General features: G+C 44.8%; 1 protein-coding gene across 3 annotated transcripts in view; it reads left to right on the top strand.

The window, feature by feature from the left end:
* Aldh18a1 (aldehyde dehydrogenase 18 family, member A1) overlaps positions 1-6749 on the top strand; it is a 54440-nt gene extending 47691 nt beyond the window's left edge. For all 3 annotated transcript variants that reach the window (XM_013506238.1, XM_005407548.2, XM_005407547.2), the window contains exons 16-18: positions 1852-2038; positions 3231-3326; positions 5740-6749. In XM_013506238.1, coding sequence (XP_013361692.1) covers positions 1852-2038; positions 3231-3326; positions 5740-5921 — 465 coding nt within the window. In that variant the 3' untranslated portion in view covers positions 5922-6749. The remainder of the gene's footprint in view (positions 1-1851; positions 2039-3230; positions 3327-5739) is intronic.
* The last annotated feature ends 10296 nt before the right edge of the window (positions 6750-17045 follow it).

Here is a 17045-nt window from a genome sequence, read left to right as displayed (position 1 = left end):
CATAGCACTTAAGGCAATTCTGAAAACAGTAGTTTTGAGCATATACTATGTACAGAGTGCTGTGCTAAATACGGAGGTAAGATACAACCCCTGCCCGCTGACAGCCTAGTGGGTGGTCCAGACTGATGCACAGGCAGCCGCATTAGAAAGTGCTGTGTGTTTTGTGCTAGAAGGGTGTGACAGCATACTGAGTAGGTTCTGGCAGTGTTTTATTCAGGCAACAGAGTTTAAAGCTTTTATTTCCAAGCACCCTTTCCTTTTTGGATTTCTTTGGAAAAAGTTGTACAGAATCATTTTCAAATCAGAAACTTCCGTGTATTTGCTTCCTCCCCTAAATGTCTCCAATCACCAGTATTATTGTACTTAGTACTGTACAGTGATGTCTGGGGTCAGATATTTGTAAAGTGTCCTCTCGGGACTGTGTTGAACCATGTCATTCAGCTGTAAACAAAAGCCAGTACGTTTCAAGCGCAAATGTATGCTCTGTCCTAAATTCATGATTAGAAGGTTGTAGAAGCTCTCAGGGTGAGATAGACAATCTGTTTAACTTCCTGCATGGATGCCTTTCCAACTGTGACAACTGATGTCACAGTGCTTTTTCAGAATTATAGAAGCTAGTGCAGATATAGGAAAGATGTTCACTGGCTGTGGTTGCTTTGACCCCGACATGTCTCTTCCTTTCATCTTTCTACTGGGAAAAAAAAAGGCTCTATTTAGTTATAAATGTGGCGTGATCCCAGAAAATTGTTTTGAAAATGACAATATGCCCTTCAATGTAAAGGGCAGTTAGATTGCATGACTATTCACATTTGAGTCCTTTACACTAGTGGCCCATTTGACAAGGTACCTACCTATAGATGCCAGCCACTATAATAAACTGGACCAGACAGGAAAGCTGTTCTTTGGCCATAACTGAGCCCTGCTAGTCCTAATATGGTCAAACCCATTGTATCCTCAGCCATCAAACTGTAGTTCACCTCAGAAGGCCTCAGACCGAAAGTATGCTTCATGCAGCACATTTTTATGTCAGAAGTAAAGTGATTAGAATTGAGGTTCCAGTCCCTGAGAATGTGCATGGATCCCAGTCTGGAAAAGAGTCCCAGATAGGAAATCATGGTAGGACCTCAGGAGCAATGAGGACAAGACAGACATCACTTGTTATAACTGGAGCCAAGGCAAGAGCTTGGCCCCAAAGAATCAAGGCATACGCCCTGTCCTGGGACGGTATCAGAGCACATGGCCTAAGTAAGATCAGACTTGTAACTGCGCCCCTCAGTGGACAGCCTAGGAGCTTTAGGTTCTTTTAATTAGAAACAGGATTAGTGCAAGAGCTTAAACCTGAGACTGATGCGGTGGGAAATCTGTCAGTTAACCACAGTTTGTAGTATTAAAAGAAGCTCAAGCCCTGCTTCTAAAACCAGCCTAGACTTGTCCAGGGTGCAAGGATCAGACACAAATGTTTCCATCTGGGTCCAGTGCCTAGGTTCAATATACAAGGAATGACATTTTTATAGTCAGTGTTCATTTTAGTAAAGTGCCAGAAGTCAGGAGCTTATGTTCATAGCCCATCAAGTGCCCTGTACACTCTTACCAGTCAAGGCTTCCTGCTTCATTCTCTGCTCTGGCTTTCTTGAGGGCACATTGCTGGCAAGTGACTAGCAACTGCTTCCAAAGCAGAACATACAAGAGGCAGGAAGGCAGGGACTCATTCAGTCTTCTGGACCCCATGAGCCACTTGGGACTGTGGGTTACCAAGATCCTGCTGCATCACATAGACTTGACATCAGACAGGCTCATCTTGCTCATTTTTGTTATTTTTATGTTGCGGTCCCTGGGCTTCCTCTCTTCCAGGTGAAAATTCACGCTGGCCCCAAGTTTGCCTCCTATCTGACCTTCAGTCCCTCAGAGGTGAAGTCACTCCGAACAGAGTACGGGGACCTGGAATTGTGCATTGAAGTGGTGGACAGTGTCCAGGAAGCCATTGACCACATCCACAAGTATGGCAGCTCCCACACGGATGTCATTGTCACCGAGAATGGTCAGTGTGCGGGGCTTCAGCATATGGTGTCCACCTAGTCTGCTTTGGTCTCCCGGGGCTCCTATTTCTCTCAGCCCTCTGGGCCTACGAGAAAATGTAGTCTGGATAAACCAATGATAATATAGCGGCTAATGATAATAAGCACTGTGCAACTTGTCTACACTCCCAGCTGACAGGCTTTCTGGAGCCAAATGCTTTGGTTGGAACTGTAAGTCCATACCTACTAGCTGTAAGACCTTGGGCAGGGGTTTGAACAGCTTTGAGCCTGAGTGAAGGAAAGACGTGACCTAACTCATAGGTGTGGCAAGGCTAAAGCAAGGTGACACCTAAGAACACTCATCCCGGTGTATTATCGTATAACTAATGATAATAGCCGTGCCAGCTGCCTGGGGTGGTTTGGCAAGTGCTTCCACATCTGTTACCTTGTGAGTTTGTCAGACAGGGCTGTTGGGGAGGGAGGGCAGGGATGATGATGGATGATTAGCACCACTTTAAAGTCAGTATATTCTGGGGGGTGTATTTTCATTCAATGCATGCAATTCTGCCAACCAGTAAAGAAGAAACCCACTTTACAGCAAGGAAACCAAGGCTCCAGAGGTTAAGGACAGAACTAGCCCTGTACATGCAATAATCGATTCCACATATAACCTATTGAGGGACACTTCTAGGTGTCAGGTCCCAGCGACCCATTGGTGAAGGAAGCCATGTGACACCCTTTTAGGCACCAGGCTGAGTGTTCTTAGGTGCCACCTTGATTTAGCCTTGCCATACCTGTGAGCTAGGTAAATATTCCTTTCCATTAGGTTCACCCTTTCACTCGGCTCAGAGTTGTTCGAACTCCTGCTCAAGGTCTTACAGCCAGTGGGTATGGACTTACAGTTCAACCAAAGCATCTGGCTCCAGAAGGCCCATCAGCTGGGAGTGTAGTCAAGCCGTGCAGCACTGAGGTACAGTTCCTGGCAGATATTGATTCCAACCCAGTCTTTCCACACCAGTGTGACTGGTGGTACTGGTCATCTGTCTTCCTTTTCAGAACTTTCACAAGCTTGCATGTTTAATACATGAGAAGAACATCTGGGGAGGCTCTCTGGGGGCCTGACCCCTGCCCAGATCTGTCACCAAGGAGTAGTCAAAAGCATGGGCATTCTTCACAGGGTCATCCTAACTCATTTTCTCTTTCTTTACCCCGCAGAGAAAACAGCAGAGTTCTTCCTCCAGCATGTTGATAGCGCCTGTGTGTTCTGGAATGCCAGCACACGTTTCTCTGATGGCTACCGCTTTGGACTTGGTAAGACTGGTCAGAGGAGAAAGGAGCCCTGTGTGTATCACTGTGTGGTCTGGGGATCAATACTTCCCTTTACTGTCACATGTGTGATCAAGATAATAGACCTGTGGCAAGGTTGAGAAATTAGAACACTAGTAGGTGTCCATCTGAGATGGTGAACATCTGCTGCTGCAGGCATTTACATGTTACAAAGTTAGGTACTCATTTCCTTTTTTCATAGATGGGGAAACTGAGACAGAAGCAAAGTGATTTGCCTAAAGTCGCACAGCCAGTGTTCAGACCCTAGTATGGGCAAGTCAGAGCTCGGTTGCTCCCACCACAATACAGGCCACAAGAGGTGCACGAACCACAGTCCTTCCAGAGCACTGCCGTTGAGCCTTACTGCTTCAGAGTGACTCAGTCAAGCTGGCTCAGAGATAGGAGCCACAAAATTGGATAAGAGAAGGTGTTGGTACCTGTACAAGGCCTAAGGACTGGCATAAAAAACCAAACAGGTTGGGAACCAGTGGTAAAATATGTGCTCAATATGCACAAGGCCTTGGCTTAATTACCAGCACCAAAACAAGCAAAAGCAGGGTAAGAACAGAGGTGCAAGGTACAGCAGACTTTGAAATAAAAATCTTTGGAAATATTCCCTTTCCCTTCTTTCCATTATTTATGAAGTCTTCAGTCCTTTATAGTGAGTGAATCTCTGGTTTTCAGGGGTATCATTACACAAACTCCAGTAGGACATTTGTCAGACGTTTTCTGAATATTTGAAAGTTTATTTCAAGCACTGAAAATATTTTAATCCCCCTGAACTTTTTGAATAGATGATATACCTGTAGAAGTAGTTCTCACTAGGGGCTGGGGATTTAGCTCAGTGGCACAGCGCCTGCCTGGCAAGTGCAAGGTCATGAGTTCGATTCCTGGTACTGGAAAAAAAAAAAATAGTTCTCACTAAATTGTTAAAGGTTATTGAGGGGAATTTTAATCAGTTATTCTTAGTCATCAGATTCTTTATTTTTAGTTCCTATTTCTATCATGCTGAGGCTTTGGCTTAATTATCACATCACTTGCACGGATCTTTTTCTGTTCTTGAAAAAGAAATAGCTGCATACTTGGTGGGGATGATTCTCCCAGAATTCAACTGAAAATCCGGATGGGATTTTCATCACTGTCCTTTTAGCATAAGTCTGGAGCAAAAGCCCAAACTCCAGCTGAGTTGTATTTCTGTGAACTACATAAATGACAGTGACAGGTATTTATTAAGCGTTTACCAAATGTCTGCCACTGTGCTAAGCATACTGTAGGCTTTATCTCACTTAGTTCTATAAAAGGAATCTGTTGCTTTCCCCATTTTTCAACTGAAAAAACTGAAACATGAAAGAAGTTAGGGTAAGTTGCCCAGAGTCCCATAGCCTGTGCACTCTTGAGCCAGAATCCATCCTCGTGATCCACTCTGTTTGCCACTTGCCCCAGATGCATTCTCTCAGGTCTCTGCCTGCGGTACCTCTCCCTGCTCCTCCCCCGCCAGCTCATTCTTATGGTTTGGATTCCAGCCAGAAGGCATCTTCTTAGGAAGGTGTTCCCTGGTGACCCTAGATAATGAGTAGCCCTGCCATCCAGTTCCTGTCGAGTACACCTCACTGCACTGCAGCGCATATGATCTTCCTTGAGCTGTCCTCAGCTCCCGTGGCCGCCAGAGTCTTAGCTCTACAAATACAAAATCTTGTATCTGTTGTTCACCACTTTATTCCCAGGGCCCAGTATGGTGCCTGGTACATCGTACCTGTTCAGTAAAGTAGTGATGAATGAGAAAGCCCTGCCTTCACTGAATACGTTGTATTTTGCTTTTTTGGGTTTTTTTGTTTTTTCTTCCACTGAATACGTTGTAAAACATACAATCAGAACCAGTCAATACTGGTGTCTCCTGAGTCTAAGCTGAGAACATAAGGGAATAAGGGAAATGAGCAATAGCTTGTCTTATACCTAGTAACTATCTAATGAATGCTTATGTACTCAGACTTCTGGAGGATACTAACAATACATTCTTTCCTTTCTGGGACTTCAGGACTATTTGGGGAGATGAAACTTCCATGCTAAACATTGTTGTATACCTCGGAACATGCCCAGGTGTCAAATATGGTATACAATTCAAATGCTAAACTGATTCCAGAGACAGTTTTTCTAGACTGGCAGAACACATTGGGTATAGAGGCCAACACATTTCAGTAAAAGGGGTCCACCATGGTGCCTAGTGACTGGAGAACGCACTTACTGGGATGGTGGAAGTCCAACTGGCCTGAGGAGGGTGGGTCAGAAATTGATGGAGAAAAGAGGGTTCCCAGTGAAGAAAATGAAATAACATGGATCTGTGAAAGGTTAGAAAGCAGAAGCAGAGAAAAGCTTCATCTTTGTGCATACTTTTTTGTAGGAGCTGAGGTGGGAATCAGCACATCACGAATCCACGCCAGGGGACCAGTAGGACTTGAAGGACTCCTTACTACTAAGTGGCTGCTTCGAGGACAAGATCATGTGGTCTCAGACTTCTCAGAACACGGCAGTTTAAAATATCTTCATGAGAACCTCCCTGTTCCCCAGAGAAACACCAACTGAAAAGTGCCAGGAAACCCAGGGATGTTACAAGAGTCTTCCCAGTTGTACTAGTCCTGAGAATCTCTGGGGAGAGGTCACATCTTTTCTTTCTACTTCCTGGAATGGCGTGCCTATTGGAAAGTACACCTAGATGCTTTAGGGTAGTAGAATTAACTACAAATCTGGAGTGCTGAATTTGGTACTGTCAGACTTGGCTAACATTCATTTTCCATTCCACTCTTTTAGTAAGAAAACTACTCCCTCGGATAGGGACTTAGCTTTGCTCAGTTCAGCTCCCTTCAGTGCTAGAAACAAAGGAGTTTTCCCTCCTAAAAGGCAAAGGAATAATCCTGGCTGCTTTTTGCGAGGTAAAGTGTCCCTTGGCATGTGGTTGATACCAGCAGCATCATCCCTAATAAGTCAGTGTTTCACTTCTTCCACACGTAGTCCTCTTCAAACAGGAAGACTTGGGATTTAAAACAGGGAGCAGCTCTTCCTAGCGTTCTCACCAGAAGCGGGGACAGAAATGGACTGAATTATTTCAAATGGGAAGATTGACCTCTTCTGTGCATCAGTGGCATTGGTAAACGAGCATTCCAGACATCCACAGCCCGTCCCCATCCAGGAGCGCACGTGCCTGTGATGCAGTTGGACCCTGAGCCGCAGACAGTGGTAAGGTCAAGATGTTCCCAGCAAGCAGGAGAAGTATCTACAGCTATAATGCTTGAAATTTTTATATGAATTATTTTGTCATCCTGTCCTTTTCCTCCAAAACAAAGATTAGAGGATTATTTTAATACTTTGAATTCTTCCCCGTTTTTAAGAAATAAAATTCTTACCAAAAGCTTATGTGCATTCTTAAAGCTTCTGCATTATTTATCCTTCCCCTTTCCTTTTTTTTGACCCTCTGCCCCTTGCTTTTAGACATGCTGTGTTCTCTGGGAGCGGGTGGGGAGACAGTGTCAGTGGCAACAGCACAAGCAAGCCCCAAAGGGAGGGACTCGGACTGGGCAGGAGAAAAAGAAAACGGGAGTAAACCCCAAGAGCCTAATGGCTAGAAATGTGGTGGTGGCCTGAAATTGGTAACTGTGTCACTGTCATGTCCCCATGGGAGCCAGACAGCCCTGGCCCCAGCTGACATCCTTGGTTCACTGTGGATGTAATGAAGCTCACCCTCCCACCTTTCCCTCCTGTGGCCTCATGGTCACCTGACAATGCTAATCTCTCGCCTCCCTTAGTCTAGCTCCTGTGCTTAGGATCTGTGGTGCCCAGCAGTCTGCAGTTGAAAGATTTCTTGTCTCATGGGGGCCCTCCTACAGAAATAAGCACTTGCTGATAATGCTGCTGCTTATCTTCCAAGGATGTTTACGAGCACAAGAGTTACGGTGTGGTGTGGCGCGTGTTCCCAGGCTGGCTCAAGACTCTCGTCCCAACCCTTACATGGTCTGGCAAGTCACTGTTCCTGCCCTGCCCTATGAAAGGGGAATTCTGACATAGCTTGCCTGAAAAGGCAATAAAAGTCCTGCTGAAACTACATTGCAAATACTGGCAATCAGCTCCCAAGCAGGCTGCAGATGTCCCAGGGGTCTAAAATAGAAAGCAGCCCCTGAGAGCCACAGGCCCTGGGCCATGCTGCACTGAGAAAGCAGGCTTGGGAGTAAGGAGTGGGCGGGGCACCCAGGCAACAGGCTAGTGCACACAAAATTCATAGATGGAGATGAAACTGGCAAGTCTGTAGCAGCAAATGTGCAATTGGGTGTGGAAGGCTATGGGGAAATAGGAAGGTATGTCCTGGATAGCAGCATTTGTGTATCTGCCGCAACCTTAAGGCATGGGATGGAGGGTGGTGAGATGTTGTATGGGAAAGGCAAGTGACATTCTGTTACCAAACGGCCATTTCCCCCCTACAGAGAACTCAGTTTAAATGACTTTATGTAGACTGTGGGCTATTCCTTTCTTCCACCAAAATGAAGCAACTTCTAAAGGTTCAGGAGACAGCTATAGTCTAGTCTTGCAAGTAACCACATGCAGGCAGTCTTCTAGTGCTTTCTGGCTTGTCCTATAAGGACTTTTGATTCTAAAATCCATCCTGTGGTCCTTCTGTACTATCTTGGCCTGGCCGCTGTCTCCTGACAACACGTGCCTCTGAACCAACCAGTCCTGAAGCTCCCATCTACCCCACCAAGGGGAAAAGTCCCTCTTGGACATGTAGGATAAATGTTTTTATCAAGCCAGTTTTACCTGCATACAAAGGTATGTCAAGAATAGAGCATATAATACGTTATGGAGGCATTTATAAAGTGGACAACAAGGGCTACATTGTGATAAATGTTTGTCTCCCTGCTACCCCTTATTTTATGGAATCATCTCTTTCCCTGCTTTGGCAATACATCTGCTTCATCCTTGATTCAAGGGAGGGAAACGGATCTCCCGCTGCTTTGTTTTTAGTGTGGTCACATGACGTGGGCCCCATTAGTCAGAGTACAGTGATTATTCCGGGCTGGCCATATGACTTAAATTTGGCTAAAAATCGTGATGGAATTTTTACAACAATTAGTAGGAAAGACAAATTCACTCTTTTGCTGGGGCCATAAACTTAGGTCTCGGGGGCCCCAAACCTGATAACATCCATCCTTCTTACCACACAGGGTGAGCCTGTGTAAGAAGGATCTAACACAGAAGAAAGCAAGAGGATACAGTTGCCCACCTGCTCTCTGATGTCCCTGAAACCCACTCCTGGAATCAGTAATTTCCCCTTTTTGCTTATACTAGTCTGCATTGGGTTCCTATCCTTTCCATCTTAAAAGGTTGGATTCAAGTCTCTGCTCTGTAAACTGAGTGACTTGGAGCAAGTTACTTTGTGAGCCTCTATCTCTTCATAGGAGCACGGAAATACCTTCATAGGCAGGAATGTAACTACTTGGGTCTGTCCTGGCACATGGCACATGCTTAGTAAGGAAGAGATGGTCTCTTGCTGTGATTCTTCAGGTTCCCAGTTGTGTACTTAGCTCAACATGTTGTCCACAATAAAACAGAGTTTTCTTCTGTTACTCCTGAGGCGTTTTCAGGAGCCATCCCAGCTGTATCTGATCCCAAGAACTCCAGAGCAGAGCTCGGAGTCTAATCACACATGTAAGCATGTGTACATGGGCGGCCCCAGGAAGAAAGACACAAGGCAGCACACACCCTACTTCAAACTTGAGAAACAGCGGGTGAGCCCCAGTGGATGTCATCCACAGCCTGCAAGGAGTGGTGATACTGGGGTGGGCAAAGCAGAGTGGGCCTGCTGCACTTACTCATAGGGAGTAGAAGCAAAACGAGAATTTGGGTGTCCAGCTGCTTATATGTGAGCACACTGGTAGAGTACAAAATAAATGCAGTGTGTGTGTGTGCTCCTATGGCTTGGAAATTCGTGTTTAACTCTCCCAGAAAAAAAGTTGTGGATGTTTGGACAAATCATCTGAAAATCTTATCTAGCTAAGATGTTAATCAAATCTCTTTTTTGACTTAGGGACAAATGTTTATGTCATTATTACTCAAATAGCTCTCAAGTGTACATGGAACAAAATATCTCTGGGTAGTATTTTATGCACTGTTATGGTAGTGTCTCTGAGCAGCAGCAACAGCATGGAATATTATATGTGCAATAACAGAAACCCCAGCTCAAGCTAGTCTTAACAAGAAGGTTTGTTTACATAACTGAGGAAGCAAGCCCTTCCCAGAAACCTAATCCCTCAGCACCTTGATCTTAGACTTCTTAGCCTCCAGGCTATGAGAAATTTCTGTTGCTGTCTTGGTTACTTTCCTCTCATTGCTGGGACAAAATACCTGACACCCAAAATTAAGGAAGGAAAAGTTTATTTCGCTTACAGTTTGTGGAGGTTTCAGTCCATACTTGGCAGGTTACAAGGCAGAGTGGCACATGGCAGAGGGCTACAGCTCATGGCGGCAGAACACAGCCAAAGCAACAAGCACAAAAGGGAGAATGGCCACAAGCAGCCTCTTCCTCTCCCTTACATCTGCAAACTATCCACCCCAGGGCGGGTGCAGCTCTCACACCCATAATCAATCAAACTCTAAAAGCCTGCCCCATGACCGCATGAGGCTTTGGGGGGACACAGATACAAACCATAACATTCGACCCCTGGACCCGCAAAGATTCATGCCCATCCCTTTATACAAACAGCATTTAGTCCATCTGCAAGAGTTGCCAAAGTCCTAACAGTTTCAGCATTGCTGAAGAATCCAAGTCCCAAGTCTCCTCCAAGATGTAAGGCAAACTCTTAGCTGTGACCCCCCCATCATATAAATGGAAAGTTAAACACTTCCAACATTCAATGGCACAAAATAAGCAGTACCATTCCAAAAGGTACAAACGGGGACACAGAGCATTGGGACCAAAGCAAGTCCAAAATCCAGCAGGGCTAACGTTATGTCCTGTAGTTCCATGACCAGCATCTGAAGCAATCTGTGGCACATTGTAAGCTCCACAGGGCTTGCATGAGTCCACCCCTATGGCATTTCTGGTGGTTACAGCTTCCATGACTTTTCTCTTAGGCCTGCTTTGCTCCCTCCTTGCAGCTTTTCTTAGATGATCCATGGTCCTGGCTTTTCTAAACTTCTGAGGTCTCCAGTGTACCTTTTGCTTCACACACAGCTTCACACACTGCCCTCTCAGGGGCACACTGCCTGGCCTCCCAGGCCTTCTGAAATCTGGGTGGAAGCCTCTTTAACCTCAGAACTCTTGCACTCTCCATGCACTTAAGGCCAGGGCCACGTGGATGATGCCACGTTCTGCTGCCCCCTGGATCAGTACCCAAGTTTTCCTCTCTCTTGGCCACAGGGGTCGAGTGCCTGGATTGCTGGGCACTCTGAATCCAATTCTGAGGAACAAATCCTCTATGCTGTTGTCATTCTGGCACATGGTGCTCAACAGCTTTCTTCTCAAAGCAAGGTCTTTCACCTTTGCTGTTTCGAGGCTGCAAAGGGTGGAGACTTGCTGCTTGTGATGCCCTCAGGCCATCTTTTCCATTCTCTTGTTCCTTCTCAGCAATGGAGATCTCCTCAGCTCCACCTTTGCAGTCCACAGCTTTACTGGAGCTTTCTTTCTGGCCAAACTCACAACATTTTAAATCACCCTGCTGGACTCTTTGTTCTTGATTCTCAATATAAATCTGGCTCAAAACCTGCAACAATAGCCATGCCACTTATCCAACATTCGACTGCCTTGAAATTTCTTTTGCCAGATTAATCAGTCCATTGCCACACTTAATCTCAGTCTTAGGCAAAGTCTCTGGACATGAGCAAAATTCAGACAAACTTTCTGCCAAGCCATAACACACATCATCTGGAGTCCAACAACCAATGAAGTCCTTCTTCCCAACAGAAACCTCCCAAACCCGGTTTTTACTGACAGGATTTTTATCAGCTTTCTGTTCTTCTGAGCTCTGACCGAAATCTCCCAAACAGAACAGCTGAAGGGGTTCAAGCTCTGCTCTTTCAGGTGACATCTCTGAACTTTTCCAAACTCTTCCCACAAGCCATTTCCCAAGGCTCTTGAACCACATGGTCAGGTATAGTCACAGCAAGGACCCCACTCCTCTGGTACCAAATTCTGTCTTGGTTACTTTCCTCTCATTGCTGGGACAAAATACCTGACACCCAAAATTAAGGAAGGAAAAGTTTACTTCCCTTACAGTTTGTGGAGGTTTCAGTCCATACTTGGCAGGTTACAAGGCAGAGTGGCACATGGCAGAGGGCTACAGCTCATGGCAGCAGAACGCAGCCAAAGCAGCAAGCACACACAAGGGAGGAATGGCCCCAAGCAGCCTCTTCCTCTCCCTTACATCTGCAAACTATCCACCCCAGGGCGGGTGCAGCTCTCACACCCATAATCAATCAAACTCTAAAAGCCTGCCCCATGACCGCATGAGGCTTTGGGGGGACACACAGACACAAACCATAACAGTTGCTTAAGCTACTTGGTCCATAGTATATCATTATGGCAGTCCAAGCAGAGATAGGAATAATAGTCTTAGAGGTCCTTGCAATAGAAGTATTTGCAAATTAGAAAGGGAGTTCCATTATTCAAAAGAAGTGGTCAGAATGACCTGGTGGAAAGAGTATGTATTAGAGTGTCATATGACCTGCATTGCCATCTGTATATTATGTAACCTTAACAAAATTTATTTTACTGGTATGTGCCTCAATTTCCTTACCTGGAACAAAATAGAAAACTAACACCTACCTTGAAGGTTCTTACTGGGGAAGCATCAGGAAGTAGCCTGGACACTTAGGTCTAGAAGTGCCATCAGTGTTACCCACAAGCAGGGTGTCTGACTTTGAGGCCAGTAGAAGTCATGCATATAGTAAATATTTAGGTAAAAAGACAACCTAGGAGAGCAGGCCTTCCTAAGAGATGAAGGTGAGCCTTCCCTGGAATCCGTGGATCACTGAGGGAAGCCTAAAATGATCACACTTCTCTCCTAACCCCAACTCATTTTATACAACTGTCATTGTTCTTGTGAAAGTCCCATTGGAATCTCTTGTAGTGGATGGTGGGTTAAATGTTACAAAGTCTTCTCTACTAGTACTTCTGGTAAAAATCAGTGAATAACTTTATAACTGCTCTCTCAAATTAGCAGAACTTTAGTGATATTTAAATCTTCATTCAGTGTTCAGTGAGCATCTACTATGTGCCAGGTTGTGGGGATGAAGCAACCCCATCACCTGCTGGCTCAGACCTCAACCTAATTTTGTTGCCCTAACCCCAGATGGTTTGCTCCTTAACTCACAGTCCTCACTGCCCATTTTACACTATTCGCTGGAGGAATCCTTTGGCTAATAGGAAGGCACCAGACTAAACAATTATACTTCCAACCTGAAAGGGACGAGGCTGCACCACACCTTAGAAAAAAGCACCTTGCTTTTTATTCCGTCCAGCCTCAGAACTCTTCCAACACTAGAGGGCAGTCTGGCTTCAGGCACCTAAGGAATGCCACCCTTCCTCAGGATCCACAACTGCCCCAACCCCCCATCCTTGTTCTGCCGGAGGTGAAGTGCTGGCGCAAGGAAACAACCTGAAGTGACACATTTACCTCCAGGATGAGGACCCACGCTTTTTGGCTACAGGGCAGAACAGGATTTGGACATGGATTCCAACATCTACTAGCTGTTTGAAAATGTTAGCTTCTCTGAACTTGGATAATATTTTTCCATAAATTTTGTGAAATATGTAAAGCCCTCAGCATAATATCCAGCATGTGACAAACCTATTAGCTGTTACTATGACACTTGTAAGGAATTAGCATTTCTTAGTTCTGAACATTGCTGTTTTACTTAAAGATGGCCATCTCTTCCTAGGAAATGAGGTAGAAATGGTCTTAGGACATGTCTACTATGTATCAGGCACCATAGTAGGATATGATCTCACAATAATCTGAGGGGATTATTGTTATCCCTGTTGTACAAGTACAAAAACTGAGAGAGGGATTGAGTGAATCACCCAAGTTTACACAGTAAGTGGAGGAGGAATTTGGACTCAAACCCCAGATAGTTGATCTTCAAAGCTGTTAAGCACTATGGTGCTATAGAAGTAGTGTTTCCCCAAGAAGCTTCTTGTGCTTTAGCTCAGAGGCAAGTTGTAAGGCTGGAGAAGGAAGTTGTCATAGCTACTAACTGGACCCCTTTTCAAGTAATCAGATCCTCCGTCTGTTCCAGTTTTGCAAGAGGAGCTGCTTGTCTGGAAACTCTTCTCCACACCTGTCCCTGGAGTGCACCTTAATTATTTAGAGAGCCTCTAGACACTTGATACAATGAGCAGGTGGGGATGCTTCTCTGACTTTCCACAACATGCCTTTACTTACCTCCCTTCTTTCCCACCTGGTTGCCTGTGAGGAAAAAGAGGATGTCATCCTGCTCCACATTTGTCTGCCTACTCCTCCATTCCCACCCTGAGATTTATTTCTAAGAAATACTTCATTTACCCAGGAAGTTTCAAAATCATGCTGATGTGAGTTGAAATTGTTGGTGTAAACGGGATCCTAATGAATGGAAAAGTCTTCATTTTCCATTAATATATAATTCTTTTTCCTCCATCCTAAGCTTACAGATCAAATCTAAAGGCTGGTTTGTATAAATAAAAAAATGAAAATAAGAATAGTCATACTATAGATTTCCAACTGTGTGAACAGGAAAAAGCTAAACTTAGAAAAAAGACTGGAAGGAAATATGAATAGAAGGGTGGCACTTATAGCACAGCAACAGGTGCCAATGAATTCAATGTTTAGAGTAATGCATTTCTCAAAATCTACTCCCTGCTCTGTATCCTCACTGGAGTGCTCACTCACCTCCTCCCCCCAGACCACCATTACTCCTTTTCCCACTTTCTGTTGCGGGCCAGCACTGTGGGTGGGGTCACTGTGCTGCTTCAAATGGTCCCGGTAGGGAAGCATGGTTTTCAGGTTGTCCTCCTCACTCTCAGGCTGTGACTTTGGGTTGTTGTCAGCATCATTCCTAGTGCTCCAATTCGATTTTAATGTGAAATCAAACCGAGTCCACTGGATCCTAATCATGTACCTCTTTATAGCAAATTATTTGAAAATAGTTAGCCCTTATAAATCTTGCTTTTGATTAATAGTTATGCGGGGAAGGAGCTAACTACAAAATATTGAAGAGAAAAAAACTAGGTCATAAAACAATAAATTATTTCCCAATTATATATAGTTGTTAGAAAAAGACTGGAAGAAAATATTTTTCAAAAAACATTAAGAGGGATTCCTATCGAACAATGATAATACAAGTGAGTTTTATTGCTGTCAGTATATTTTCTAAGTTTTCTAATTGTTCTACTTTATTATTTTATTCTTAAATATATTTCTTGGTCTGAGGGTACAGTTCAGAAGCAGAGCACTTGCCTAGCACGTACAAGGCCCTGGGTTGGATTTCCAGCATGACAAACAATAACAAAACCAAAAAGAAAAAAGAAGAAAAATGTTTTTCTTGTTCCACAGCTACTAATATTTCTGTGGGAAATGATTGGTACAGTGGTGAAAAGAAAACTGCGGTGGTGGTGTTTTAAACTAAAGAGCAGCTTGTTTGCCTTCGTATCCTCTTCTGTATCCAATCTTTTGTAGATGAAGAAACCAAGGCACAGGACTCTTGGGTGACATAGCCAGTAGAGGGTAAGTCCCGACAGGAACCCGGACCAGTCCTGAAGGCAGACTGTGGCCTCAGAGCAGACTGGTCCAGAGTGTTCTGAGGCCCCTTCCAGCCTACAACTCTTTCTCTCTGCTATTATGCTAGATTCACAACTGTCCCAAGGCAAGCAGCCTCCAGAACACCATGGTGTGCTCCCACTCCGGACGCTTCCCTGAGCACCAGCGTGCCTTCTCTAGCTTACAAATACGGCTGCAACTCTGAGTCTGTGTTTCCAGATTCTGTTTCAGTGCAGACAATTAGATGGTAAATAATTCAAGAGAACGGAAACTGGCAAAGTGGTGTGTGATGTCCAAAAAGCTATCTTGTTTACTCTGTGGTGTAAACTTGAGGCTCATCTGTAAGTCAGGAGCCCCAGGAGTAGGTAAAATGTGCAAGCGAGGATTTTTCCCTATTTTAACTCTCTTCTATCTGTTGATATTGTTTAGGGGTAGGAACATCATTTCCTGGTTTTATTATAGTACAAAGAGCATGGCTTTGGCAGAGATTCAAACGACTACTTAGGCACGTCTGAAGTTCCTCCCACCATCTGGGTCACTAGATGCTAAAAGTTTCAGTTTCTCCTTGGAATGAGCATTCATGATCCAAAGCTGATGCCTCAAAAATATTACCATCCAGGCCCCTCTTTCTGTGTGCAGCGAGGGAGTTACCCAAACAGTCCTGTCATTCAAGCAACAGTCTTAGTTAAGACTCTTCGAGTTACAGGTAACATGACCCCCTTCCACTCTGCTTAAGAGGGAAAGGATATTGTATTATATGGACACAGGGGTGCTTCATAAAACCCAAGGGGAGAATGAAGAGGGAGAGAGACTTGCCTGTCAAGAGTGGAACTGGCTCAGGCAAACGTGTGGCTCAGGTCAGCGAGAACAAGTGACTGGAATCCCCTGGACGTCACTGTGCCCCTCCTTCCGCGTGAGGGTTTCATTTATCCCTGCTGGAGTCTGGCTTCTTCCAAAAGAATGGGATATAGCCAGTGAAATCTTCTAGACTTACTTACAAAGCTTTATCACATATTCTACCCACTCAAAAATAAAAAAAGACTCTTGGCCCCCAGCATCAGGGCAACGAGACTCTGCTTGGCCTGACTGGACCTCCTCTCTTTACTGCAGTGGAGGGGTGGGAAGGTGCTGCGGTATGATCTAAGTTGATTTAGCCACGTGTACACTTTTGAGGCTTTACTGTGGTTAAATATTAAAATAGTTTTATAGGACTTCCTCTGCTGGGTAAGAGGTATATGTACTAACAATCCAATATTCCTGCTGAAACACGAGAAAAAACTGAGTAAGTTATAAAAACCACGTTTTTTAAAGACATGGAAGATTTTGACAGCAGCGGGGACTACTGAACTAAAATTCTGAGAGAAAAGAGTCCTTTCTAAATAGTTAGTCATCCCTGGCCATCTTTTTCTCTGGGGATATTTGTCAAGTTCAGGTGTAGGCCAAGACTACAGCTTGACCCAGACATATGCTCTCTACTGGGGCAAAGAGATTCTAGTGGAGTTTTTGAAAATCAGTGAGATCTGGCATGAATTAAAATTCAGAAGAGCTCTAAGCACATGGCCACTTTTCTCCACAGAGCATCTGCTGAATGCTGGGATGCAGGAGAAGAGGCTGGGCTCTAATAGCAGGGGAAACTTCCCACAGATTGGCAGTATATTGGGAACAAAGTCCTGTGGGAAAGAGGAGGCCGCCATCAGACATAACCCTTAAGACATCTGCCAAATAGAAGTCTGGGGGGCAAGAGACCAAAGAGCTAAGTTCAGACTCCTGACAGAACCGAATCTTGCACAGGCTTTCAGGGATGAGAAGACGATCAGCCAGATTGTCAGTCCAAAGCTCAGGTGGCTCCAGGCAAAAACAGGATGACTGGGAGTTGGACTTGGACAAAATGACATGTCATTCAAGCCAACTAAGCCCCAACTAGACTGAG

This window comes from Chinchilla lanigera, unplaced genomic scaffold, assembly GCF_000276665.1.
Source record: "Chinchilla lanigera isolate Chin_1 unplaced genomic scaffold, ChiLan1.0 scaffold00106, whole genome shotgun sequence".
Classification (NCBI taxonomy): Eukaryota; Metazoa; Chordata; class Mammalia; order Rodentia; family Chinchillidae; genus Chinchilla; species Chinchilla lanigera.
This window is presented reverse-complemented; position numbering and strand designations above follow the sequence as displayed.